The sequence below is a fragment of the Blastomyces dermatitidis genome (genome assembly GCF_000003525.1).
Source record: "Blastomyces dermatitidis ER-3 genomic scaffold supercont1.1, whole genome shotgun sequence".
Classification (NCBI taxonomy): Eukaryota; Fungi; Ascomycota; class Eurotiomycetes; order Onygenales; family Ajellomycetaceae; genus Blastomyces; species Blastomyces dermatitidis.
In genome coordinates this window covers 353,843-379,581 of record NW_025544774.1, presented here as the reverse complement: position 1 = coordinate 379,581, position 25,739 = coordinate 353,843, and the positions used below count along the sequence as shown (strand labels likewise).

The 25,739-nt window shown below is 46.6% G+C and overlaps 6 protein-coding genes across 6 annotated transcripts; 3 read left to right on the top strand and 3 right to left on the bottom strand.

The window, feature by feature from the left end:
* Window positions 1-22: 22 nt before the first annotated feature.
* BDCG_00025 (uncharacterized protein) lies at window positions 23-974 on the top strand (the record flags this gene model as incomplete). The annotated part of the gene is made up of 4 exons (XM_045415530.1): window positions 23-86; window positions 167-252; window positions 351-441; window positions 610-974. 4 exons carry the CDS (start codon window positions 23-25, stop codon window positions 972-974), a joined length of 606 nt encoding a protein of 201 aa, XP_045271461.1.
* Window positions 975-1,614: 640 nt separating this feature from the next.
* Window positions 1,615-2,845, top strand: BDCG_00024 (ubiquinol-cytochrome c reductase iron-sulfur subunit; the record flags this gene model as incomplete). Its single annotated transcript, XM_045415529.1, has 4 exons — window positions 1,615-1,942; window positions 2,179-2,267; window positions 2,415-2,565; window positions 2,664-2,845. 4 exons carry the CDS (start codon window positions 1,615-1,617, stop codon window positions 2,843-2,845), a joined length of 750 nt encoding a protein of 249 aa, XP_045271460.1.
* Window positions 2,846-3,499: 654 nt separating this feature from the next.
* On the bottom strand, window positions 3,500-6,627 carry BDCG_00023 (mitochondrion biogenesis protein). The gene is made up of 2 exons (XM_045415528.1): window positions 5,077-6,627; window positions 3,500-4,879 (listed from the first exon to the last, which is right to left on the bottom strand). The coding sequence occupies exons 1-2, from the start codon at window positions 5,822-5,824 to the stop codon at window positions 3,957-3,959; spliced, it is 1,671 nt and encodes a 556-aa protein (XP_045271459.1). The 5' UTR covers window positions 5,825-6,627; the 3' UTR covers window positions 3,500-3,956.
* A 269-nt stretch (window positions 6,628-6,896) lies between these two features.
* On the bottom strand, window positions 6,897-7,538 carry BDCG_00022 (stress response RCI peptide; the record flags this gene model as incomplete). The annotated part of the gene is made up of 2 exons (XM_045415527.1): window positions 6,897-7,345; window positions 7,478-7,538. The coding sequence occupies 2 exons, from the start codon at window positions 7,536-7,538 to the stop codon at window positions 6,897-6,899; spliced, it is 510 nt and encodes a 169-aa protein (XP_045271458.1).
* Window positions 7,539-10,186: 2,648 nt separating this feature from the next.
* On the top strand, window positions 10,187-14,420 carry BDCG_00020 (uncharacterized protein). The gene is made up of 5 exons (XM_045415526.1): window positions 10,187-10,923; window positions 11,001-11,084; window positions 11,173-11,320; window positions 11,388-12,572; window positions 12,631-14,420. Exons 1-5 carry the CDS (start codon window positions 10,829-10,831, stop codon window positions 12,718-12,720), a joined length of 1,602 nt encoding a protein of 533 aa, XP_045271457.1. The 5' UTR covers window positions 10,187-10,828; the 3' UTR covers window positions 12,721-14,420.
* Window positions 14,421-19,875: 5,455 nt separating this feature from the next.
* Window positions 19,876-22,985, bottom strand: BDCG_00018 (C6 transcription factor; the record flags this gene model as incomplete). Its single annotated transcript, XM_045415525.1, has 3 exons — window positions 19,876-21,541; window positions 21,641-21,867; window positions 21,945-22,985. The coding sequence occupies 3 exons, from the start codon at window positions 22,983-22,985 to the stop codon at window positions 19,876-19,878; spliced, it is 2,934 nt and encodes a 977-aa protein (XP_045271456.1).
* Window positions 22,986-25,739: the final 2,754 nt, after the last annotated feature.

The following is a 25,739-nucleotide window of genomic DNA, read 5'->3' as shown; positions in this document are numbered from 1 at the left end:
AACCAAACGCCTTTCTCGCTCTATGCCTTCCAACACCTCTGCCAACCCTCCGCCGGAGGAGGTCAGCGGCCATGCTGCTCTGCCATGTACGCTACATTCCATCCCTTCTGTCCACATCTCACGTGTAAAAGGTGTTGCGACTGACAAGTATATTCGAATGCGACAGTGACTAGAATCAAAAAGATCATACATCTGGACGAAGACATAGCCCAGTGTTCGAACAACGCCGCATTTGTGATCGCGGTGGCAACCGTATGTGCTTACTACCCATCCTAGGACTGTCTATGGGACATGAGGGTTACCAGATATGTACTAATACGGAGGCACTATTCTGCATGTATATTTTAAAGGAGATGTTTATCCGATACCTGGCAGAGCAAGGTCACAACGTTGTCAAGTCCGAACGGAAACCAAGACGGACAATCCAGTACAAAGATCTAGGTATGTCACATTTAATCATAAACTACTTTTGCGAAACATGTGCACAAAACATTCCCTTCTGGTCTTTCTTTTCTCTCTCGTCCTTTCATACAAATCTGCCCAATACAAATAAGAAAAAAGAAAAAGAAAAAGAAAAAGAACTACCCCGTTTTAACATCTACCCCACAGCAACCGCTGTTTCCCGCATCGACAACCTCGAGTTCCTAGCCGACGTAATACCCAAGACGACGACATATAAACAATTCAAAGAGAAGAGAGCCAAGGAGACCGCCAATGGCGCTGGTGTGTCGAAGAGCCAGCGAACACTGAACGGCGCGAGGGTGCGGGCAAATGGCACGACGACGTCGTCACGAGAGCGGAGGGAAGACTCCATGCTGGCCTTGAACGGGGAGGGAGACACGCATCTGCTGACGTCCCGCCCGCCGATGGTTATGCACTCATCACGGCCGCCTAGTTCTCTCGTGGCCAACGATCCTATGTATCCAGACGATGAAGTGGTTGGGGCTGATGGGGATGTTGAGATGACACAATGAGACACTTCTTTTTGTTCTTTCTTGTTGTATGACTGAGGGTATTTTTCGTCTTCTATTCCTGTTAGGTTTTATTTTTTTGGCTGGTGTACTTTATAAAACTTTTGGGGGGACAAGGGAGTTAGTTGATTTTGTTATCCACTGCTTTGTTTTCCTTTACATTTTGATGTATTCCATGGTTAGCTATTGTTATTGTTAGCATTGATGTTTGGACATGAGTGATATTTACTGGACTGGTGTTTTTTATTGGGAGTGTTGTAAATATGAGATAAAAAATGGGAAAGAATAAATAACTGGGTGTTAGCACATTGATTTCCCACTGCTGCGTCAAGTATTCAACCGCATATCTAGTTTTAATCTTCTCTTCATAAACACAACTATATCCATCTTTTCCTCTGCTGTCCTTGTTGTTCGCCTTCATTCTTTGGCTGTGGACGTTTTCCTCATTGTTGTGTGGGCCAATCAGCGTCTCGTGATTTGGCTTCCGGTCATCGCGAATTTCCAACCTCAAACCATTCTCCACCGCTGAACTTCCCCTTCAACCTCCTCGAGTCCCTCCCATCCCATTCACTCCACTAAATTGCCAATCCAACTCCTCCATCCCTTCTCCCCGTAGAAACTGCTCAATCGCATTTCGCCTGCCATGCCTCCCCTCTCCACCTCTGCCGCCTCCACCCTCGTCCGGGCCTGCACCCGCCAGCAGCTCTCCTCCGCCCGAACAACCGCAGCCGCACTCACCTCCTCCGCCCAGCAACAACGCCGAGGACGAGCCTCCTCTGCCTCCACGTCGACAACTTCCTCCTTCGATAGCCCCTTCGGCCAGTCCAAGGAGAGCGCGTCGACCCTCAAGATCCCCAGCTTCAAGAAATATGCCAGCAAGTCCGGCGAGTCGTCGAATAAGGTGTTTTCGTACTTCATGGCTGGAAGTATGGGGTTGGTGACTGCCGTCGGTGCCAAGGCGACTGTGCACGGTAAGTTTTTGAGATACCTTTGCCTTTTTTTTTTTTTTTTTTGGGGGGGGGGGGATTTTGTGTGTTGTGGTGACTCTATCTTGGAGGGAGAGGGGGAACTTCGGTTAACGAGCGTTCTGGGCGACGGATGTGGTTGGGTGATTTTGGATGTGGAAATGGAATCAAGTCGACAATTGGAATTGAAGTAGGATACATTGGGAATGTGCAATTTGCTAATTGAATATGGCTGAATCCAGATTTCCTCGTCAACATGTCTGCTTCCGCCGACGTTCTCGCCCAGGCCAAGGTTGAAATTGCGCTCAATGCGATCCCAGAAGGCAAAAATGTATGCATCCCATTTATCCTTCCGCATCCTTTTCAATTGGAGACAAATAAAACGGAATGATAGAAAAGAAGAAAGATGATGGAATCATTGCAAAATAAAATCTGACTTTTTGCGCGCGCCTCTGCGTTCCCACGCAAAACAATACAGGTCATCATCAAATGGCGAGGCAAACCCGTCTTCATCCGCCACCGCACCGCTGACGAGATCCAAGAAGCTGAGAACATGAAATGGGAAGATCTCCGGGATCCTCAGGCCGATGCGGACCGTGTACAGAAACCCGAGTGGCTTGTTATGCTTGGTAAATTGAAAATCCCCCCTTCACCCATCCGGCCCTTTGCCTTCCCAATCAGGCATATGGATAGTAAACAGATAGATATCTAACAAACCATCCACTAGGCGTCTGCACCCATCTCGGCTGCGTCCCCATCGGCGAAGCCGGTGAGTATGGAGGATGGTTCTGCCCATGCCACGGCTCCCACTATGATATCTCCGGCCGTATCAGAAAGGGTCCCGCCCCCCTCAACCTCGAGGTCCCGCCATACACCTTCCCCACCGACGATAGTCTGGTGATCGGTTAGAAAACTTGCTTAACTAGCAGAAACACAGTCAACTATCTATATAAAAATACAAACCGAACGAACAAAAACAACACATACATACAGAATTCTACCTTTTGATTTTTTCTTTTTCATTGAGCTACTCCCCCACGCTCTCAGCTCATTCTTCAATTCCCTTTGTGTGTGTATATTTTTTGCTTTTCACCCCCACTTTGTTTATCTACCTTGTTGGAATTTGGTGGTGTCGTGTCGTGTCGTGTATGCTGGGGAAAACAGATGTGTAACCTCTTATTTTCTTTTTATGCATCGTGATCATAATATTTCTTGTTAGATGAAGACAGAGAGAGTGCGAGAGAGAGAGAGTCAAAGAACTTTGAAAGACGGGAGAAAAAAAAAAAAAAGACTTTTTGTTGTATATCTCCCTACACCTATCATCTATCTACTCACCCTGTCTATTCAGGCTATGAGCAACGGAAACTTCAGCCCGGAAGAAAACAATGGCGATTGAGAAGGGGTCACCCATTCTATTTCCTTTCCTTTCAACAACACCCAATCCCTTCTATCTGCTGTTTCTCCCATTCGCGGTGACATCTCAAATGGGTATTCGAATGCGGTTACAGCTGTGGATTGGACACTTACTTTGCGCGCCGTTTGAGTGGTGGCGCGGTTGGTATGTGCATGTACAGTGAATTTTCCTTGCTGTTCGCCGAGTGGCCGTATATATGCAATAAACAACTCTTCTCTAGACTTTCGTGGAACCTTGGAACTCGCCCAAGGTTAAAACTATTTACACGCGATATTAAACTATGGTTAATCGAAGTAGATTAAAGGAAAATTTTCGGGAGGCTATATTCTTTAAGTATATAATATAAATTTTTCCTTCTCCCATCATCACTAGCCATGTGTAACCAACTGCATGGCGACGAGTATTTTGTATAGATATTATATGATATAAAACAAAGGAAAATATAATGGAACAAGAAGAGAGAATACATCGAAAAAGGGGAAACTCGAGGGTAGGGTTTAAATGCAAAAAAAAAAAAAAAAAAAAAAAAAAAAATCTATCTAACCCAGCAAATACACATGAAATACTTTCCTATCTTCATCAGAAATAAATCCGTCGCTATCGCCCTCACCGTGGTCTAAATATAGCAATCAACACGCCCATCACGGCTGCACCAGCCGCCGCGCTCTCAAGCGCGACCGTCGTCAGCTCGCGTTGGGATAGCGTAATGCGTCGTTCACTGAAGAGGTAATGGATCGTTTGGCGCCAGGAATCTGGCGAGAGGGAGGCGTCTGGGGGTAAGATCGAGGTGGAGGGTGGTGATGGTGATTGTCCAGTGGGTTGTGAGGGGGTGAGTGAGGGTGTTGAAGTAGATATGACCGCTGGATCGGGAATATCCTGTTCGGGGGACGGGGCGGGTTCTAATGGTCCTTGTCCTGGTCCTGGTTGAGTCTCCTCTGAGACACGGGAGGATATGGGAGCAGCTGGCTCGGTGACTTGTGCTGGCGTAGCAGCGAGGGTCGCAGCAGCAGTAGTACTGGCAGCAGCATCAGCATCAGCGCCTTCAGCGGTGCCCACACCCTCTTTCATCCCATTCTCCCTCTCCAACGCCTCCATAACCTTCTCCTCAAACCCCTTCACCAACCTCCGGCGCCGCCACGGCTCCACCGCAACCTGGAAAATCAGAAACAGCAGCACATTCACCCCCATCAGACCCCATGTGCCCCATGTACTCATGCGGCGGATCTTGTCGGACCAGATCTGCTCCTCATGATAGCGGGATAGGATGCTTTTGCTCAGCACGGCTGCGGCTTCTTCCGCCTCGCGCTCAGCTGCCACCAGGGACTCCTGCGCGTTTGTCTCGGTGCGCTCGTTGGCATGGTCCGAGCGGTAGAGGGAGGTAAAGCGCTCAAGATCGGTAGGGCTCCAGGCGTGTTTGCGTTGTAGGAGCTCGTTGACTTCACGCTGTGAGGTGGAACGGCGGTTTATGGCGGCGGAATACGCTTTTTTGGCTTCTTGGACGCGGATGCGGGTTTCGCGGACTCGTTCTTCTGGAGGGTTGGAGGTGGGTTAGCATTGGTGTAGGAATGATACCAGTTCCTTTGTTCTCTCCTCTTTCATTTTTTCTCTCTCCCTTTTTTTTTTTTGGTGACATAATTCTATAAACTGGGATCAATGGTGCGGCGGGTTTGGTTAAATATGTAAACCAACAGAACCCCCCAATGGCAACATATAATTCAATACGTACCCTGAATTAGAATATCCTGCTTCAGCTTCTCAATGGCAGAATAGCCCGTGAGGTCATTCAGCCTCTGACCCGCAATGAAAATGTTCGACTGCATATTATCCATCAACCGAGTAAACTGCTTGGAGAGGTCCGATCTGCGCTTTTCAATCTGTGACGGCAAGCCCCGGTAGTTTCCATTCCCATTCCCATTCCCATTCCCACTCCCACTCCCGTTCTCTTCACTCTCCCCCTTGGCATGGTTTTGCTTCTGTTCATGCTGTTCCTGTTCCTGCTGTTGCATCTTTGAATATCCGTCCAGGCCGTCTTGCTTCTCCCCACCTAACGAATCCGACTCAACCTCCGATTCCTTTTTCATAAAAGCACCCTGTACCTCCCCATCCCCTTTCCTTCCTACATTCCCCTCCGCGTCTTCCTTAACAGGCATGGAATCATTTTTCTCCCCATCTATCCCCTTCCCACCTCCCTGCACAGAGTAATACCGACCACGGAATCGACAGCGCAAACATACGGACGCAGATGCATACGCATTGTTATTGATATTGTTATTGGGCGCACTGGGTAGCCATTGATGTTCCTGACTAGAACCTGTCTGGAAGAGTGCAATTGGGCGTGCTGTTCTCGTAGTAGATGTAGTTATAGATTTTGGAGTGGATGTTTTGGCGGCGGCGGCGGTGGTGGAGGATGTTCGTGTGAGATTTATGGATGAGCGGAGAAGGGATTGCCGGAATATTAGTGGGATGGGTTGCATGGTGAGGTGAAATCTGTCTTTGCGGCAGAAGACAGCTTCATTGGCGCGCGGGAGGAGGGGAAGGGAGAGAGGTTTGTTGTTGGCGGTTGGTGTTGTGAAGATGGTGAAAGTTAAGAATGGTGCCGAGTGCGGAAATATGTTGCCGGAGTTTGGAGTATCCACTCACTACTCAAGACAATGCCATTGCCTCTCAAATGCCTAGATGGATTACTTGCTGCCCATCACTGCAGTTTGTTCCATATGAACTTGATGTAAAGTAATTAAATGCGAAATTTATTGAACTGCATTCAAACATGGTGACGGTTAGAAAATTTTCTTTAAAAATGCGGACTTGGCATGTTGAAGTATGAACTTGATATCGACATCTCAGGCATGCCGTCAGATATTTACTATTTTGCTAATCATATGTTCATTTAGTAGTCTTCCTTTGGAGTTTTTTGTTTCACATTATAATCACCGCTGACAATTTTGTATCTACCATTTACAATGAAAAGAAAATAAAAATAAAAAGAAAAAACATATTTAGGAGGGTTTCATGCGCCGGTCACGCTGCCTGCCAGTGTAGGAAAAACCTTCAAAAACAAGGATATATTTCACATCGTAGCACCAAGGCGACGAAATAGCCGTTCCGAACGTGGAGTACAGAGTAGTATACTAGAGGCTAAATAATACAGAACTGATAACACCGACCTGGCGCGCGCGAAAAAGCAAATAGGCAAATATAAGATTTAACAGAAATCGCAAAGGGATTACAAAAAGCACCTAGCCCTATCTAGACACTGGCAAAAAAAAAAAAAAAAAAAAAAAAAAAGAGCGCGGATAGCGGCGGACAGACCGCGAGTAGGGGGAAGAAGGGGATATTAAAAACGGTTGTTGGCGTAGGGAGGTGAGAGAACTTTATCGTCTGTCCCGTCGACTGGATGAATCAGTGGAGTAAGGAGATTTACGAGGCAGAGTTACTTTAACACCCCCCCCCGGTGTGTTGTTAATATCTGCGATGATCATCGCCGTTGTAGTCATCATCATCATAATCACATGGTAAAACTAATCAATTAACGAGCCATTCATCCCTTCAGTCCGGAGTCTGAATCTTATGGTCGCCCTTCACGGCTTCCGCGTACGTGGGTGGTGCGCGAACATGTTGGTCGCTGCTACTCGCCTCCCCGGCAACATTTTCTCCAGGCGCAGAAGGATGAGGCGGCTGCTGTGGTCTTGTTGCCGGATCAACGGCAGGTGCTGTTGTTCCGTAGGATCTGTGAGGACCAGCGTGAGGGGCTGATGGCGGTTGTTGTCGTGGTGGCTGATGTGATACATAGTAGTATGTTACTCGTCCGCCCTCTGTGTCATTGCGTTGCCCGCTTGCGCCCACGATGGGCTGGTAGCCGTCTGGATAGTCACTATCGTCTTCTGGATATTTTAGGATTATGTACCAAGCGTGTAGGAGGCCGGGGACGTAGCCGAGGATGAGTAGGGCGACGTTGATGAGGGAGTCGGCGGAGCAGATACCGACTTTTACCCAGACTGTTTTGGACGGCGGATGGTTGGTTAGTTAAGTTTTGATGGAAATCATAAAGTCAGGCGCGTACGGAATGATGCACTGGATCGTGCGGGGGGTGTCATCTACGCAGTAGAGATGGTGGGATGGCAACATACTAGCGATAGGAGGGAAGAGGACGGCGATGAATGCGAGGAAGCAGTCTGGTGAGCAGCACATGGTGACTGTCGGATGTCGTATGTATGTACAGTACGTCCAGTGCTGTGGTAGTTAATATAAAAATACTATAGAGAGAGAGTATCAGCGCGTCAGGGGCAGAATGAAAGAAATATAGCCTAAATAGCTGGATGTCGGGTGTTGACGTCTTGTCTTTGCTTTTCCAACTGCGGAGAATGCGGTAGCCTGCGAAAGCTCCGTCAGAGTTGTCGCTAATTTAAAGGTTGACTGGTGATGGACGTGGCGGAGGGGCGGGGTCACATGACCAGCCAAGGATGAGGTCGGGCTGGGCTATTTTTAAACTCGCAGATATCAACATCAAACGAACGGTGGGGATTATACTGTATGGTATGCACAATATATGCTACCAGAAGAACGGCAGTCTTAGAAAACGGCATTAGATCTGCTACTGCATTTTCACCACCTATTTCGATCGGTCAGAGCGCCAGCTGAAATGGCGAATCGGCATATGATAGCAGCTATGTACTCCGTACATACGTCACATCATATTGGCGTAATTATTGCCCCCTTCGCCAGCAACGAACTCATGCTGCCCAAATCAACTATACAACTATAGAATGCATGTCAAACAATGTCGAAGCTCCCACCATCTCGAGGCCAGGACAATGATAGTACTCTAGTTAGAGATGACTACGGAGTAGACCTATTTGAAATGGCGATAGCAGTGGCATGCTATTTGACATATCATCCAGATTCTCCGTCTAGTTTGTATATTTTCACATTACAATGCATCGGGGAAGATAAGGATGGATGAAATATACCCTAGGCAGGAGAACGCCATCCATAATAAATTGCCTCTTTACCGCTGCAATCTGATCAGGAATTCATCATTCCCGTTCCCAAGGGTTGTCCAGACTCCTTATAAGGGCAGCGGCGCAAATGACGAGATTCATCAGCTGAAATTCAACTGAGTTCACTTGTCCTGGAGGAGGTATAATCCGGCGCCACATTCTGAATGCATTACACGGCCGGGCTGGTATTGACTTCGACAATGCTTCGGAAGCCAGCTCCATGAGGGGACTCAGCTGCCTTGATGTCTATGATTCTAGTCTGCCAATCCATTGGCATAGATACCAGGTAGCATGGGCGTGGAGTTGGGCAATGCGGTTCCTAGAATCTCGCAGGAAGAAATTTGCTTCATTGAGGCCCATGCAACGTGTTGATTCCAAACTTTTTTTATTCGGGACGCAGCCTACAGCGGCTTTTGTTTGTATGAGCTACAATGAGGGGGGTAAAGGAATATGAATGGATAGAATGTGTATGCACTGTACAGAGTAATTGAATGCTTGACACCTCTGTAAAGAACTTTATATGTATGCTGTGATATTTCAAAAGAATGTGGAAGAGGACATTGTTTCTTTGATGAGCAAACTTGCTGCAGGAATTGACCAAGCGCATTGTCAAGACAGACTTTTTTTCAATCTCAGTATTATTTCTTGGGAATTGAGGCTCAAGCAACACGAAATAAGATGTGAGAATATAATCAGTGTCTTCATTGTATAGAGTACGGAGTAGAAAAGACCTTATGAGAAGAATAATTTCACGGTGGAAATAAATGCCCGGTATTATTACAAGGCTTCAGTTTCTAGTGGTATTGTAGAGAGTCCTTTCTGTTGGTACTGTACAGTACAAGTACCCAGGTACGGAGTACTTGGCAAATGACAATCCAGCAGTCATTGTAATAATAATAATTAAATACAATGGTGTAATAACTTTGTGCAGCATTTGTGCGTCCCCATCGCCCAGGCGAGGAACTCTGAAGATTTCCTTTGTTGCTTTTCCTTAAGTGGTTCTTAAATTTTGGGGGCTTTTTATCCTGTTTTTCTTTTCCCTTATTATTTGGAACGCCCGCAACGGACTATGGAGAGAAAGCATCGATCCGGTGGTGACAAAACCGCTCAAAGCTCAGTGGTCGAAAGGGTGGCGTTTCTCATTTCCCATATATGGGACAAGTTCAGGGGCTAGCCGCGACGGGCCTGGAGCTACCACAAAACTAACCGTTTGAAAAGCGAGCTCGAGTAATAACAAGGGTGATTGATGGTTCGATGAAACAAGTCTCGAGTACGTCAACTGTAGCCTTTTTTCACTGAATACGGATCCACGGATTGCAGCAGTGGTTCCAGTGGACAACACAGAAATAGCAAAAGGGTGAGGCTCAAACTCTCCTGGCGCAATGATATGATACTATGATAGGTACTCCAGGCAGCTTAGTCTTTGCGTTCATGCTGCGGAGTAGCACATACATGCATCCAGAAAGGAAGTTCCGATGCATGGCACTGTTCCTGCATGTACTACGTAGATGCGCCCACTCTGGGACTAAAGAAAGAACAATAAAAAAGGAATTTCCACCTTAGAGAGCGAGTGTTCTTCCACGTTGGACCGCGTACTGTTACTTTTTAGCGTGCGTCGTAGCAACGTGTCAGCATCCGTAAAACTGCACCAATGTTATTCTGACATTGCCACCACCCAGCGTCATGGATCTGGTACCTACAGCGTTAGGTACAGTGTACTGCGTACGCAGCGTACATACATACATGTACAGAAATCACCTGTCTGATTGGCCATAGTGTTCGAGGTTTCGCTGTGTATGGTCATGCCAGGTACCGTACAGTAGTCGACCGACTGCGATAGTCTGTACCTGTCTGTAATTCCAAAGACAGCTACTCCGTACATTACATCCACACTTACTCCATACAGCGTAAGCAACCGCCCAGCCAGCGGCTAACGCATCGTTCCCATCCGCCTTCCTCCACTTCTTCTTTTCTTCTTCTTCTCCCTTTCCAACCTCATCGTCCAACTCGTTCCTTTTCTCGTTTCCTCGGTGGACGACATCCCCTAATTTTTCTCTTCTTTTTCTGATTCAATTCACTCGTTATCTTGTTTCTTGCCTCCTGACTCGCTCCCCCCCCCTTTTTTTTTTTTTTTTTTTTCTTTCGCGTCACTCATTTCGCATTCACTCCTGTCGACAACACCAATTCAGGAGCCAACCACAGTTGCAATCCTTTCGAGGTTTATACCAGAGATAACAGACAGGCCAAAGGGGAGAGAAGGATATCTCAAGTGTCATCATGTCCGGTTAGCTTGTGGGGTGCTATTCTCGTCGATTCGATTCCCCCTGGGTCAACATCAAATCGGTCTCGAAAAGCTTTTGTCCCTCGTTTTATTTGCTTCGCTTTGTTTTTTGAGAGAAAACGACGTCGCAAATCCATCTGGAATTCCGCAAATACCGAAGACGCTCGCTTGAGTCCTAGTCCTACACATATATTCTCGCCATGGCTGGCAATTGCATTTCCCTAAAGGGTTCGAAGGCTTGTCCTGCCTTTTCCAATGCTGCCATCTTGACGAGCCCTGAAAATCTGGTCAAATTGTATGTTTTTATTCTACCCTAAGATATAGACCCGTCAGTTGTGGTTTATCATATGCTGATCTACTGAACCTTTGCAGTTCTTTTCTCTCATTCGTTTCCAATACCCAAGAGTTCGATGAGCACCTGTTCTCATACGCTAATAGCGAATATGTCAAAATGAAGTATGCATTTTAATTGGACCCAACCAATCGCTTGGAGTTAGCTATGTTGTGCTAATCATATTTTCTACTACTCTTCCTCCAACAACAGATACCAGCAGGTTATTGGTTGTTCCGATATCAACCTTAGCGATACCTCTTCGCTCTATGCCCGATATACACTCAGCGTAATTTGTAATGGAATTGTTCAGAGCTCAGCGGCATGTGGAAACTCACCACCTCTCTGTGCAGAGTCCTGTGTTAGTCCCCAATTTTCGCAGTATATTTTCGACTATATGGACATAGGTTAATATTTTTTTGCGACAGGCACAATATGCTACTAGTGAACAACTAATAGCTGTCAACCCCGAGCTCTGCGGAACTCCGAGAGATGGATACATGGATCAGATCAGGGCTGATTTTACGGTCTGTTCGAACCCGAAGGATGCGCTAACCGATACTTGCATCTCTGGCGACGAAAATGAGCCAAATGAATGCGGTTTTGCTCAAAACATATTAGGCCTCTGTAGCTTTTGCAAAGGAAGCACCACCAACTCAACAGACTCTTGTTGTCTCGCCGCAGATGTCGAGAATCGCTGCGAGGGACTCACTCTTCCATCCGTCGGGCCCCTCCCTCCTCTTTTTCCCTCTCCAACATCCTCACCACATCCGTCGGATCCAGCAACCGTGTCGGGTAATGGGCTTTCTGGTGGTCAAATTGCTGGGGCTGTTGTGGGATCTGTTGCAGGATTTGCTATATTGGCTGCTCTTGGAGCCCTGCTCTTTATATGTTTGAGACGCAGGCGCGAGCAAACTCGGGCACCCGTCCTGAACCAACCCTCACCACCGCGAAGTAGTAGGACACCAATGCAATATGCCCCTGGAAGCCGGAACGGTGCATATGAGGTCCTCCCAGGTAGTCGTGTGGCTAGGATGTCGGCACTACAAGCAAGCAGTCATGATGGATCTCCGCCCCGTACTGCTGGCGGAATTGCAGCAGTAACCCCTAGTCTTGCCAAGTATCACGATTCGTCCGATTCTGACGCATACGGGGAGAGCCCAGCACGGTCTAAGCGTGGTCCACCTGTTACGGGCAAGAGAAATGGGTCTCTTTCAAGTGCATCTGTCCTAGCGGGGAACAGTGAAACGGCTTCGCCAAGATCGGGGAGTGGTGGCCATTATTCCTCACCCGAAGGGATGGCCAGTGGCCAATCTGAGCAACTACCCTACTTCAGAGATTACTACTCTCAGGATGATATCCACCCGAATGACAAGGTTACCGTGCTGTGGGCGTATCAACCTCGTGCAGGTGATGAGTTTGAGCTGGACAGGGGCGACATGCTTAAGGTCGTGGGAATATGGGATGATGGATGGGCAACTGGTGTTAAGCTAAACGAAAGGGCTGAGGATTATGAAATAAGCCACAACCCACAGCGTGATAGCGGCGTTTCTAACGGCTCAGGCAGAAGAGGATCGTCTCCTCCACCAACAGGTGAAATCAAGGCATTCCCAGTATGTTCCATCGTTGATATATCCTTTTTCAAACTATAAAACTGACCGATTACGATAGCTTGTGTGCGTCTGCCTACCTGAACATTGGAGGAAAACTATCGACGGTGATCTCTCAGCCGAGACTCACGGCGATTCTTTTAACCCTTAGCCGCTCCCGTATTTTCTGGTGACACCACCCTGTCTCACGGTCCTCATTCATGTCTTGACGATTGCGCCTTATTCCATTTCTCTTCCAACTTTTCTGCTTTCTACTTTTCTGGCGTTTATTCAGAGGGCGGTTGAATTGGTTCTCCAGTTGTTACTCCATTGCGCGAATCGTGTCAACATCGCAAATGGGCGGTATACACATATCTCTTACGCGTTTCCGTTCCCTTACATTCTAACGTACCCGGCCCAAGTAGAAGACCCCACGCTGCTGCGCTGCCTGCCCCCCCATGCCAAGGGCCCTTTTAATTCCCCTCCTTCATGATTTACCTCTACATCTTTGTTTATATATGTCCGCAAGACGTTTTATATCCACGGGCTGCAAGCTCTTCCATTGTCTTTCTTCCTTTGTTTCTCATTTTTCTCCCTCTGATCGTACCGATCTAAGTTTTTATTTTAGTGTTTACTCTCCAGTTTTTCCTCCACACACTCTTTCGTTCGAACTCGGGTACACAATATACCTTTTCCCAATATTTCAACCTCCTTTTACCCAGCGTTTGCTCCTTAATACTGTCACAACAAACTATTGTGGCGGTGGTAAAACCTGCGAGCTGAGTTGTGTACTTTATTACTTTGATCGGTTTTCCTTTTTCTTTTCCTTAACCGTTCCGCGTCGTCCTATTTACCCTCCTTTATGATACGGAAAACTTGGCCCCAGTTGGCTTCATGTTTCCCCCGCTACCACTTGTTCTGCTTGTTCTTTTTTCTTTTTTATCTTTCTAACTTTACCTAGAGCAGATGTAGTTTATACCCCACCGTGAATTTTATCGATGACAGATGTAAAAGAGATTTCTTTCCTCTCCTTCTTTTCCCCCTTTGCTTCGTCCATTATCTTCTCTTGTGATAGATTTCACATTTGATCCTTCTCTCTCTTTTCTCGCACTATTCTTCTCCTAACATTCTGCGCTTCTCTCTATTTTCGTCAAGAGAGACCTGGTAGTCTATCATTATAGCTGAAGCGCTTAGTTAAAAGAAATGATTAAATAGGCCTGGTTACATATCACATTGCGGTATCTGAGTTGAGGATATTAGATACGAGAGTTGAGTTTTCAAGTTTGATTTAGGAAGGAGGAGTTTGGGCTGTCTAAGTGGGAGATTTCACTCTTTTCTCTTCTTTCCCCCCTTTCCCAGAGTACAATCACGTATATAGTTAGTTACCTGTCTATCTTATATTCTTGCACTTTTTCAAGTTTCCGGTTGAAATATTTGCAGGTTATCTTCTTCACATTCATCCCACACCACCCAAATATTTCAGGATGTTTTTTCATGGCTGCTGGATCAACTGGACCAGACAACACAGTGGCGGCAAGTATTCTCACCACCTTCATGTCACATGGCAATTCCTCCAAAGTGTCCGGAAGCAACCCCCCAGAGCCCGCCTCTTTTACCTATTTGAGGAGATACCGATTGACAAGCTGGCCGCAAGCGTAGGGTAGGGTAGCCAGAGATTTCCATTTATCTATTGACATGTTTATATTTACGAAAGTTGCTGGTTACCAATATATATATGCCCCTGGTGCTTTGGTTTTGCTTGAGCGGGTGAATTAGAATGAATGTCTCGCATCGCCCTCCGTTTACGATGCGTCCGTTGAATTCGTCCCATTATTAGCACAATCTATCTCCATATGAATTTTTTTTCTTTTCACATGACGGGTTCCCTAGGAGCTTTTACATCTCAGGAAGAGAAGAGGAAGGGCTGGAGGAGAGACCCGGTGCCTGCGTGCGACAGGATTAGGGACAGTGACGATTGGAAAATGCCTGGCTTTTTCTGTTGGGAATATATATATATAGATATTGAAGGGACGATGGATGATGTGCCCCGGCAAATGTGGGCCGGCCCTGTAACCACCCACTATGGCTATTAAATGCATTTGCAGGATAGATTGCATAGATGTAATCACTGCAGACAAACCTAGCCTGTAGTAAAACAAGGGGATGCATGCCGAAGGTCGTACGTAGCCAGCGGGAAAGAAACAAGCATTGTCGGCCGTTTGCTTCATTCATTCTCCATTTTTGTTCAACGATAAATTTGGGCCCATGTGAATGCTTCCGTATTCCTGCGTGTAGTAATTTCTTTGCCCCTGAGAGCCTTGCCAGCTGCTAGATCTTCGGTTTATCCCAAGCCTTCTCCTGAAGTGTCGACCCTTCATGCTATTCCACAACCTCGAGCATTTACGGCCTGGTTCCTTTTAGTTAACTACTTATGTGATGCTGGGATCATTCCAAAATCTCACTCACGTTCCCACAAGTGCATTTGCAGAGGGCTCTCTCTAGCTTTGAATTTGTAGAAACTCTGCTAGGGTCCCCTCCATATAAAAATCAGTATTTAAATCCGGCACAGATACACCATCGTCCGCCCCTGATAGCAGGAATCTAGAGCATGAATGATGAGAAACAAAGCCCAATTCTGGCAGCAGCTCGTCTGGAAACTAAATTGTTGGCGTTTCCAAAGGGGTACGCCAGCGCGTCTCTTACTAAAGACCCTTTTCTGGCTCAATAGTTTGAGAATCGAGTTTTGAAGTGACGGCGTAGTTATAACCAGAGATGCGAATACAACTCCGAAGAAGAGGGGAAATGTGAAATTGTTGTTTGAAAAATGGTATCTTTGTCTGTCTCTGCACTGGACATTAGACACGACTATTCAACCCAATCAGTTGTCGATCATATATGAACTTGAAGCATATGAGCATAGTAAGTGTGGAATCTTAAATGGCTCTGCTTGAAAAAAAAAAAGAGCCGTTGAATGATTCGGGAATCGTTGTTGGTGCGGGCCCCTGGCTATGCTTTGTAGATCCTCATCATATGTTGGCACACAATGTAGTTTATTGCTACGGGTTTTTTGGGGATAAGCTTTGGGTGATTGATGCTACAGGAGGGGACGGATTATTACGAGCCCTAAATTAGGGTTAGGGATCAACCTGATGTCATGCAGACAAGCTGTGGAGTCATGTCTATGTTAACCCCTCCGAGCATTTAAGGAAGGTTTAAGGACTGATATGTCATAATATAAATCTCAGTTAAATAACCAGAGATCTAATAAGGTGCTTAGCGGAAAGAGAACTCAACAGTTAAGGTTAAGGGAAGAAAAGATGATGAGTAGATTCTGAAGTCAATATACTCTATATACTTAGGCAGAATCAGAACAGCCATAGTAAAAAATGGAAGAGGCATCATCGAGACTGATTTTATTGGAAGACTAAATGATCAAATACGCTACTCAGATGGTTGATAGAGAGCCAAGCTGTACGCTCATTAGGATGTCGTCGTTCTTTTTCTTTTTCAACATTTGATCGTGGAGAAATTCCACGAGCAATATCAGCTGCGCTCATAGATTATTAACCATGTAATTTCAAATAAGAACCATCAGGAATTGAAGTTTTTATTAATTCCCATGCTAAGACAGCTCAGTCATACGCTGCATATCCAGTTTGTCTTGCCTAGCCAATCCATCACCCTGCACCGATACCCACCATTGAATGATGAGTGACGTTTTGTGTATATCTCTGACATTCTTATTCAAGGAGGGGGATAATGTCGACGCCGTCTAGGAGAGTATCATAGCGTTAATGCGATAGATAGGGAAAACAGTGAGAGTCCGATATCGGGAAGAAGCGACCGTCTATATGGGAATACGCTATATAGCTCCCGATTCTATTTGGCGGGGGAATGATCGACCCTGCGCAGGTGGGAGAGCTAGACAGATTTGCTATCCAATCGAAACCGTGCCAATGTACTGTAATTTGTTTGTTGGGTGGCCCCCACGGCCGAAATATTTAGCCAAGGATGATTCTGCCAGCTGTCTAGAAATCTCTAGCACTCCATCCCTCTCCTTCTGCATGGGGGGCCGATGGTGCTTGGATGAACACGGAAGTGCCATTATTGTTCTCGATCTGGGAGATACTAAATTGTTTGGAAATAATGGTATTGAAGAGGTCGTGCCAGGTTCAGAAACATTCTTGCGCAATGATGGCTAGATGAAAATGCCTGCGTATGTTCCTCGATGTAACTCGGGTGTTGAAACGCTGTGGAAAGTCACGTCAGTGAAAGAAAATGTCAAAGTCGAACGGAGCGTTTGCTGAGCGTTTCCTGGGGGCATGATATTTAACAGCTGATATACACAATTATGTTTCTCTGCTTCCGATACGGTCGAAAAACTTCTCATTCTTTGCTCTCTTCCAGTCCACTTTTCTCAAAGCTACTACTGTACGAAATCGGCCTCCGAATTCCAATATTGGGCGCCAGCGGATACCAGCCAGTGCAATGGGGTCCGTCCTTCCATATCGCTTTTAAACATCATGACCCCGGGTAGAATAAATTAGAGACACATTGTCAGGCCGAAGGATATGGACGGGAACGACGACGGATAGGCGAATTAATTATTGGAATGTTTGAAATGTTGAAATGTGTGGGGAAGAGAAGATCCTAGCAGTAGGAAATTGACGTTGAAGATGAAGGTTACATGTGTTTGCATTCCCCTGCATTTTAATAAGAGTCGAGGATGAAAAAAAAACGGCTTGCCAGCCAGCCCACCACACGATGGATAATATAATACCCCATGATGCGCAACCGGGGGCCCAGAAATAATGACGGTGAAAATCTCTCTAGGAACGCGGAAAATGAAAATAAATTCTCCATCAACGCGGGAGGCTTGTGGGCAGCCAGCGCAGTGTATGTATTTCTCATCTTAAGTAGTCCATAGCACACCTGTTTGATTCGCTATGAATACAAGAGCTAGCCCGTCGTTCGGGCTTCAACTTTTGACTGGAAAAAAGAAAAAAATAAATAAATAAATAAAATAAAATTCCCCTCCCGTCCGACAAGAAAGAAAACGAACAGGAGAAAGTACATGCACCTTGACACAGTTGCAAAACCTGCGTGCTACACTGCTCCACGACCTTCTTTCTCGCAACAGATGAACGAACGCCTCCGCTTATCGCACGCTATATAGGATGGGGATGAAGATGGGGCGGAGACGCTGTGACCAGGGCAGGGGGCACGCCTTGGAAAGGGGGGGGGGAGAGAGTCTTGGAAAGGGCAAAACTAGAGGCCAAGTTCGTTCATTACAAAGTGTTTGATTTCGAGATCCATTGGAGCAACTCTGAGGGAGCCAAAATCTGCTCAAAGTTGAGCAAGGTACCGAAATAGTTTTGAGCCGGAAAACATGCCTGGTGGTGTTTGGTCTTGATGATGAAAATAAATAACCTCATCAAACGCCGCGGCAGCCAACATGATATGATATGATAGAGAGTTATTAGATAGCATACGCAGTAATGTAATGCCTGTTGGGTAACTAATTTGATAAACTGACCAAAAAGAGACCCCACTAAAACCCCTGCCACATACTATACTGTGTATGTACGGAGTATAGAGAGGAAGTATGATACTTCCCTCCGTTCCCCGGGGGGTTGGTTGGTTGGGGGTACACCGAACATCTTGAAAAGATGGCGCCACAACCAACAAGCGTCAATCAAGCACACAGACAGCGCATAGTATAATTTCTCTTTCTCTTTATTTAACTATTTATTTATTTATTTATTTTCTTTTACATTTTGCGTGAGATTTGATTTAAACTCATAATAAAATTGTACTGAACCGTACCGGTGGTTAACCCGCTTTTGTCTCCCGAATTCCCGAGGCATGGAACGTAAAAAGAAAATGTTTAAAAATAAAAATAAAATTAAAAATTAAAAAAAGAAATGACCCTGCGGGAGAAACGTGGGGGGGGGTCCACAGGAACTAAGGCAGGACGATAGTTACCAAAAAAAAATTAAATATTTCGGCTTCGCTAACTTGTGTTCTTGTGCGTGCTGTGACGGTGGCAAGTTACACAACCCACACCACAACCCTCTGAAGATAACTACGGGGCCTAGGTCGGGGTTACATACCTACTACAGTCAGTACGAAGATAGATTATTATTAGAGGTCCGTTTTTCCGTTATCTAGGTACCTAGGTAGTTAGAGTTGGGTACAACTGTGGCAAGCAAGCAAGCTTGGTTGGTTGGTTGGGTGTAAATAGTAAATAATTTGACAATAATACTGAAATAAATGACCACATCCCGATTCCCGAGCACAAAGCCGAACCGAGCCGAACCGAGTGGGGAACGTCAGACTTGTGAGAGCCTGGTTAGCGGGTCGGTATATCCGTTGATAAGGATGGCAACCTCCTTTTTGTTTTAGGGTGACGCGAGGGAAAAGAATAATAAAAAGAACAATAAAACTGATGAGGAAGGCGGGTGAATAATAACGAATATTATCATCTATCTACTTTTCGTTCTTGATGTGGATGGAAATAGTGACACATGAAGAAAACATTCAGAGCTGGAAAAACATGCATATGTAACCTTACACGGAAAATAGATGGTAAAGTAGAATAAAGTAGAATAATAACATAACGTAGAAATAAAGCTGAAACCATAATACAACCGGGTAAGTAAACTACATCAATTAACAAAAACAAAATAACATAACGCAGAAAGTAAACACATCATTATCCTGCATAAAAATGGTGTAAGAAGAATGGAGTCGGAGCCCAAGTAGATGAATCAAAGGCTGTGCCATACTGCCATATACTGTAAACATGCATCAAAATATAACAAATATAAAATAAAAATAATATAATGTTAATAAAACAGGAGTGCACGAAGAGAAATATCGGTTGATAAAGACACACCAAGGACCATGTTAAAACAAGAGGGGGCCATGTCAATTTGCAACCAAAAAAAAAAAAAAAAAAAAAAAAAAAAGAAAAAAAAAAAAAAGAAAAAAGAAAAGAAATCTGTGAAAGAAACACGCAAAACGTATACCCCCCTTTCCCTTTTGCTCGGAAATTGTACCCTGGGGAAAAGAACACACCCAAAACCAAGCTAATAACACAAACAGAATATAAATAAAATGGGAAAACCATTCGCCTATACCCGTAATTAAAAGGGGGCCTCTGAGAGAGCCACCGACGCCGAAGTCCACGCATATAAAATCATATAAAATGAATGAAATAGAAAATAGAAAACAAATGCAGGGAGACGTGGCATAAACAAAGAGGAAAGAATAGAGTAGGAAGGATCAAGAGCGCCCTTCATTCCACTCCCTCACCCACTTCAGTTCACTGGCCCTGTTCACACCAGACGGTACTCAACCAACCATTCGCAAGCCCTCGTGAACCGGCTACCGAGGAAGGCCATTGGTCTTGACTAGTCCCCTCGATAAACATGAGAACATCGTCACCCCCAAGACAGCTCATCCAGCCAGGACTGCTGCTACCGGTGCCGCTACCGATATTTTTCCCGCTGCCGGCGGAATACGGGCGCGATGGAGCATCGAGTCTCGGCGGGTTGAGGTGGAACGGTAGTGCGCCTGGGAGTGGTGGCATAGGGAAACCGTGGTGCGCGGCGGCGTTGATGGATGGTAGAGATTGCGAGTAAGGGGCGGGCGCCGGTTGGCGGGATGTAATCCATGGCTGGAGGGGTTGGAGGCGGTTAGAGGGTGCGGGGAGCTGTTGGGGGTTGGTAGGTGGTGCAGTTGTGCTTGGGGTGGAGGAGGCGTAGGAGCCGGGGGATGTTAGGGATGGCGGTGGGTTATGTGATGCGGTTGACGATGGTATGCTATGCGGCGGCTGTAATGAGGGGAGGGGGTAGGATTGTGGTTGGGGAGGAGGCAGGCTGGTCCAGCGGTCATTCTCGAGCGGTCTGGGACGGTCGTGTTCTGATCCGGAGGATGGTGGTGGTTGTGGTGGTCCGTGAACTGGGCTGTTAAGGCTGTTGACAGGTACCCACGATTCTCTGCGGGCACCAGCAACCCCATCGGCATGAGAGTCCAGACCATCCGCGGATTCGCTTTTCACGGCAGTGCTGCCAACTTCACTGGCTGCACCACCTCGTTCCACCAAATTCGCCGAAGCTGTTGTGCCATCTTCATCCGGCCCGTTAATATCCGCCACCTGATCTTCTGCGTTACCAAGGTCTAGGAGGACCTTGTCCAAGAGCTTCAGCTCGTCAAATGAGCCTGCATGTCCCATTTCTCGTACGCCATAAGGGCGTCCGTTACTGGTTCGGAGGTCGTTTTCGGGGCCAGGCCCAGCACCTAGCATGTCTAGGTGTCGGGAACTTCGTTTAAAATCCCGCCTGGCTCTGGAAAAATAGCCATGAACGCGGTGAATGGTCCGGAACCACCCAGTAGCCATTTTCAGCCGTGGTCTCATCTCCCCTAGAATTTCAATGGCTCTCCGTACGTCAATTTGTCCCTGACAACCTAGACCCGGAACAACATCTGTCGAGCCCGGTTTCGAGCAAATGTAACCTTCTTGGTCCATCTGGTTAAAATGAGCAGCGTAAATACCAAGGAGCGCAGCGTTATATATAGCAAAACCGACCATAGGAGTCTCCATTAATACCCCACGTTCTTCACACATTTTGACAAGTTCCATCAGTTGGCGCGCTGCTTTGAACAAATCTCGAGCACTTTCCCGCCAGAACCCCTCAGGCACAAGATATTTATCGGATGGGAAACACGGCTCGTCGAGAGGTCCCTGCGGATCAGCGCACCTCAACGGCAAGAATGGCAGGTACGCTCTGTGCAGTACGATCACGGATAGGAAGTAGAGAATGTGGATAAGTGAGTAGGGTGCCAAATTGTTTTTGTACATAATATGAGTGTCGGTGTTGCGCTGGGTGTACTGTAAATTGCGGGAGAGACCATCCTGGAACTCGACTAGAAGTTGTCGAAGAGAGCTGAAGCGAGAATCGGGATGCCATGGAGGGTATTGATCAATCCTGTAGAGACAAAAATGAAACAAAAAAAACATCAGATCTCGTTAGAAAATTGCCGTCTAATTAGATGTGATAAGAAAGGCATTTTTGCATTTAACTAACCTTCTATTGCCAGAGCTCGACCATTTTGCGATGCTGCCCCAGATTCTGACCATCCGTATCAGTCTACTCAATACGCACTCCTCCGCACCCACTTCCCATCGATCAATACCATTTTCCGTTACTTCGTTTCGTTGACTAGTTGACGACCATTGTTTCAGATCTGACGGCCCACTGGTGCGTAATTTCGAGTCCTCCCCATAACCCGTACTATGGCGTAAGCTGGGAATCTGAAGGCCTCGCTGCTCGTAGCTTTGAGAACGGAGTTTTGGGCCATCATACAAACGTGATGTTTTGACTCTCTCACCGAAGCGAATGCATTGTCGCTAGGAAGCTGGATCTCTATGTCCTGAACCTTGATCATGCGAGGACGATATTTGCCATTGCTGAGGTATCGATCTAGCATGAGACAGCTCCAGAGAGTCCGCCGTCTAGTCTCCTGTTCGATCACGTCGTCCGAATTACGGTCCCTCTGGTCGCGTTGTTCTACCTCTGCGTTAAACAAGCCCGAAGAGGATGTTTTATGTGATGACTGCTGATCACTCTCCGGCTCGAAAGCCAAGCCCATCACCTGAGCCAGTCTGATTGACATCCCAAGATAAACCCAGGCGTTTTTACCCCTGCACATTCCCCATTCGTGTAAGCTTAGCATGAGGAGGGCCTGAACCCGACTGATGTCGGTTGACGTAAGGTCCACTCCATCAATACCCGCGAGTCTCGATCGTAGTGCGTTCGCAAAAAAATCAGAGGCTACGAGAGGGTTACATGGCGCAACGGGTGATGGGGGAGAGTGATAGTGAGTTAACTGTGGGTGGAATCGAGCAGTCAGGGTTAGAACGCCTAGTAGAATCAATGGAGAAGCCTCCGAAGCTGGAACTGGGCTCTGCGAGTGGTCACCGGATGGTTGGCCATCCTGTTGCGCTGAGTTCGCGGAAAGCTGGCGGATCTGAGCGAGAAAGGTGGACGGGTGTAAAAACGGGAGGATGGTGGAGAAATGCAACTGAAAGAGTTCGAATAGGCTCTCCCAGACTTTGACGGTCAAGATGGACGAATCTAGTACGTGAGCGGCGGTTGGTTTGATGACATCCTTTGCTCCTGCGGGTGCAGCATTCGTGGACTTCCTTGAACGCTGACGCTTGGGGCTATCCCACTCGCCATTCCGGTCATCTCCATCCCCGGTGGCAACGATGTCGCGCTTCGTGCCACCTCCACCGCCTGCCGGAGCGGGAGTCGGATAGGCGCATTCCCTCCCCGAGGATTCACATGCCCGACAAGTAGTATCGATACCCGCATTGACACATTTGATCTTGCTTCGCCTGCACCGAGAGCAAGCGATGCTAGAACGCATTTTCAATGCGGGCTGCTCTTTTCTCTTCTCCACGGTGGTGGTTGTATTCCGTGAAACCCTTGGGAGAAAAAAGGCCCCTCGATGATTTACCAAGCGTTATCTCCACTGAATCCCTGTGATGGGGAAGTGTCGGGAAAAGAGTCCTCCTTTTCTTTTCTTTACTTTTTTTCCCTTTTCCCGAGGAGTAATGTTTAATAGCGTTCGTACCCGGAAAAATAATGGGTTGGTCTGTTTGCTGTTCCTTTCGCGCCTCCGAACAGCAAGGCGAGAAAATGCAGTCGGGAGTTCAATGTAACAAAGAAACCGAATCAGACCCGCAGCGAGGCAGAAGAAAGAAAATTACAGAACAAAAAGACAAAAGAGAAAAGAAAAAAAAAAAAAATTACTTCCAGTAAACAACCGGACACTCGAGGGAAATGAGAGAAACGCGGGAAATAATAATAATAATGGAGTAGTAAAAGGTTGCGGATGTAACAACTGTTGGGGTAAAAGCCGCAATTTAAGGTGCAGCAGCACAACGGCCGGTTTCGGGGTCAGCGATGCGATGTTGCGCGCAGGCTGGTCGACCACAGGCCGCGACTGGGCACAGTACAAACGTGAACAGAGAGTTCGGCCTCTTTTTTTTCTTTTTTTTTCTTTTTTTTTCTTTTTTCTTTTTTGGCCTCCTGCAAAGTACAAGGTTCCCAGATGCGACAGGTTAAGCAGTTGAGGGAGGGAGTGCGGTGTCAAGTCGCGAAACAAAAAAAAAAAAAAAGGCTTCTTTCGCGCAAGGTTGCCAAGGCTTGACTCGGGCGGGATGACAGAAACAGGAGGGGAACAAGAAGAAGATAAGAGGACAAGAAGGGTGGAGGGTACGGTACGCAGATGATGAGATCAGAGAAAAGAGAAAGGGAGGAGAAAAGTATAAAAACAATAGAGACAAGAAGAAGAGGGAGAAGACACGAGCCAAGGGGAGGAAGAGAGAGAGATCTGGTCAACCTAGTCCAAATTGCCGGAAGCGCACATGGTTCGTTCGTGGACGTGGTTTGCGGCAAAGTCGTAGTAACTAACTACTAGCTAGTAGTAGTCAAGAAGGAAGCACAACACAGTAACTACGTACAGAACAAGTAGTACCAAGAGGTCGGCGGCCCAGACTGGGAGATTGGAGACCGGAGCGGACTGCGATTGCACCTCCAAAAGTCTAATCTGGATGTAGGCTATCTCCAGTCCGTGGCTGGCTTGGAAGCCGGGAGCAGAGAGAAAAAGGGAAGTAGTGTAGCTAGGAAGCCCGCAAAGAAAAGAGAGAGAGAGAGAGAGGAGAAAGAAATGGAAACGCAGATGGACGCCAATGCAAGGAGGATAGATAGATAGATGCAAACAGAGGCGGGCAGAGCAGACGCCTTCTTGTCCGCCGACAGCGCAAAGATAGGGAGTTACCAGAGACTAGTTGACCGAGGAGTAAGTTTACGTACGTTGACGTACGGGATTGATGGATGGGGATAGGATGTGGGATTGGTTAGTCGTAGTAGTAGTAAGAGTAGTAGTAGTAGAGGTAGTAGAAGTAGTAGTAGTAAGAGTAGTAGTAAGAGTAGTAGTAAGAGTAGTAAGTAGCAGTAGAGGTTACTGGTGCTGGCTACGTGCGTTTGCTGCTGGAAGAATGGCTCCCCTATTTTTGGTCTTTCTTCCTTTTTCTTCTGTCTCTTGAGGCGCGGGATGAAAACGAGGATCTCAAGCTCGCCTTCGGGTGCCCATCTGAAGCCGTGTCACATCCAGCCTGGGATCGGGATCAAGGGGGGCGGAGTGGGGCGGGCACGGCAGGGAGAACGAACGACCAAGAGGCGAAGACAGATCCCCAGAAGTATCAGTCTGTCAGTCTACCAGTTTATCAGAAGCAGGCTACGGAGAGTTGGGTAGAGAGAGAGAGAGAGAGAGAGAGAGAGAGAGAGAGAGAGAGATAGAGAAGAAGGAAACGGGAGATGTAGTTACAGGCAGAAGACGCAGACGACGAGATAGATTAACTCGAGAAGGGAAATAATATGATAATGAGAAAAAGAAGCCCGCGCCACCACGGTCAGGCTTGGTGTTATTGTCTAGTTATCTCTTTTTCTTTTTTTCCTTTTGATACGATTCACCCTGGTGTCTACCTATCTACAGGAAGAAGCATTAGCATTAACGGAGTATATTGTACGGAGTATTGATGCTCCTTTGCTCCATTGGTACGGATTTACGACTCCTTTCAACACGCTCTCCGATGGTCCATATTTATTTTCTCTTGTTTTCTTTCTATCAATTTTTTTTTTTTTTTTGGCATAAATTTGGATTTATTTTCTTTTTACAGCACGATTTTAAACCACTGACCACCGATTTATTAATTTGCAAAAAATGCTCCGGCCTTGCACAACCTAGCGTCTCTCTCTATCCTTTCTGCCTCTCGTTTGGTGGTTCGTGGCTTTTCCAAGGTTCTCTCTCTCTCCAAGGGCTCTCGGGGTCTTTTTTCTTTTTCTCTTCTTTTTCTCTTCTTTTTCTTTTCTTTTTCCTCTTCCGTTCCACTGGAGGTTGGTTAACGGGTTGATGATCCCTGCCGCCCGAGAGCATCCCATCCGACTTTTTTTTTTTTTTTTTTTTTTTTTTTTTTTTTTTTTTTTTTTCCCTCTTTTTTGCAAATTAACACCCAATTCCAAATTCTCAAATTCCCAAAAAAATTCGGAAAGTCGGCTTGTTATTTTTTTTCAATTTTTGCAAAACACCCTTGCCCGCAGAATACCGCGGAGACAG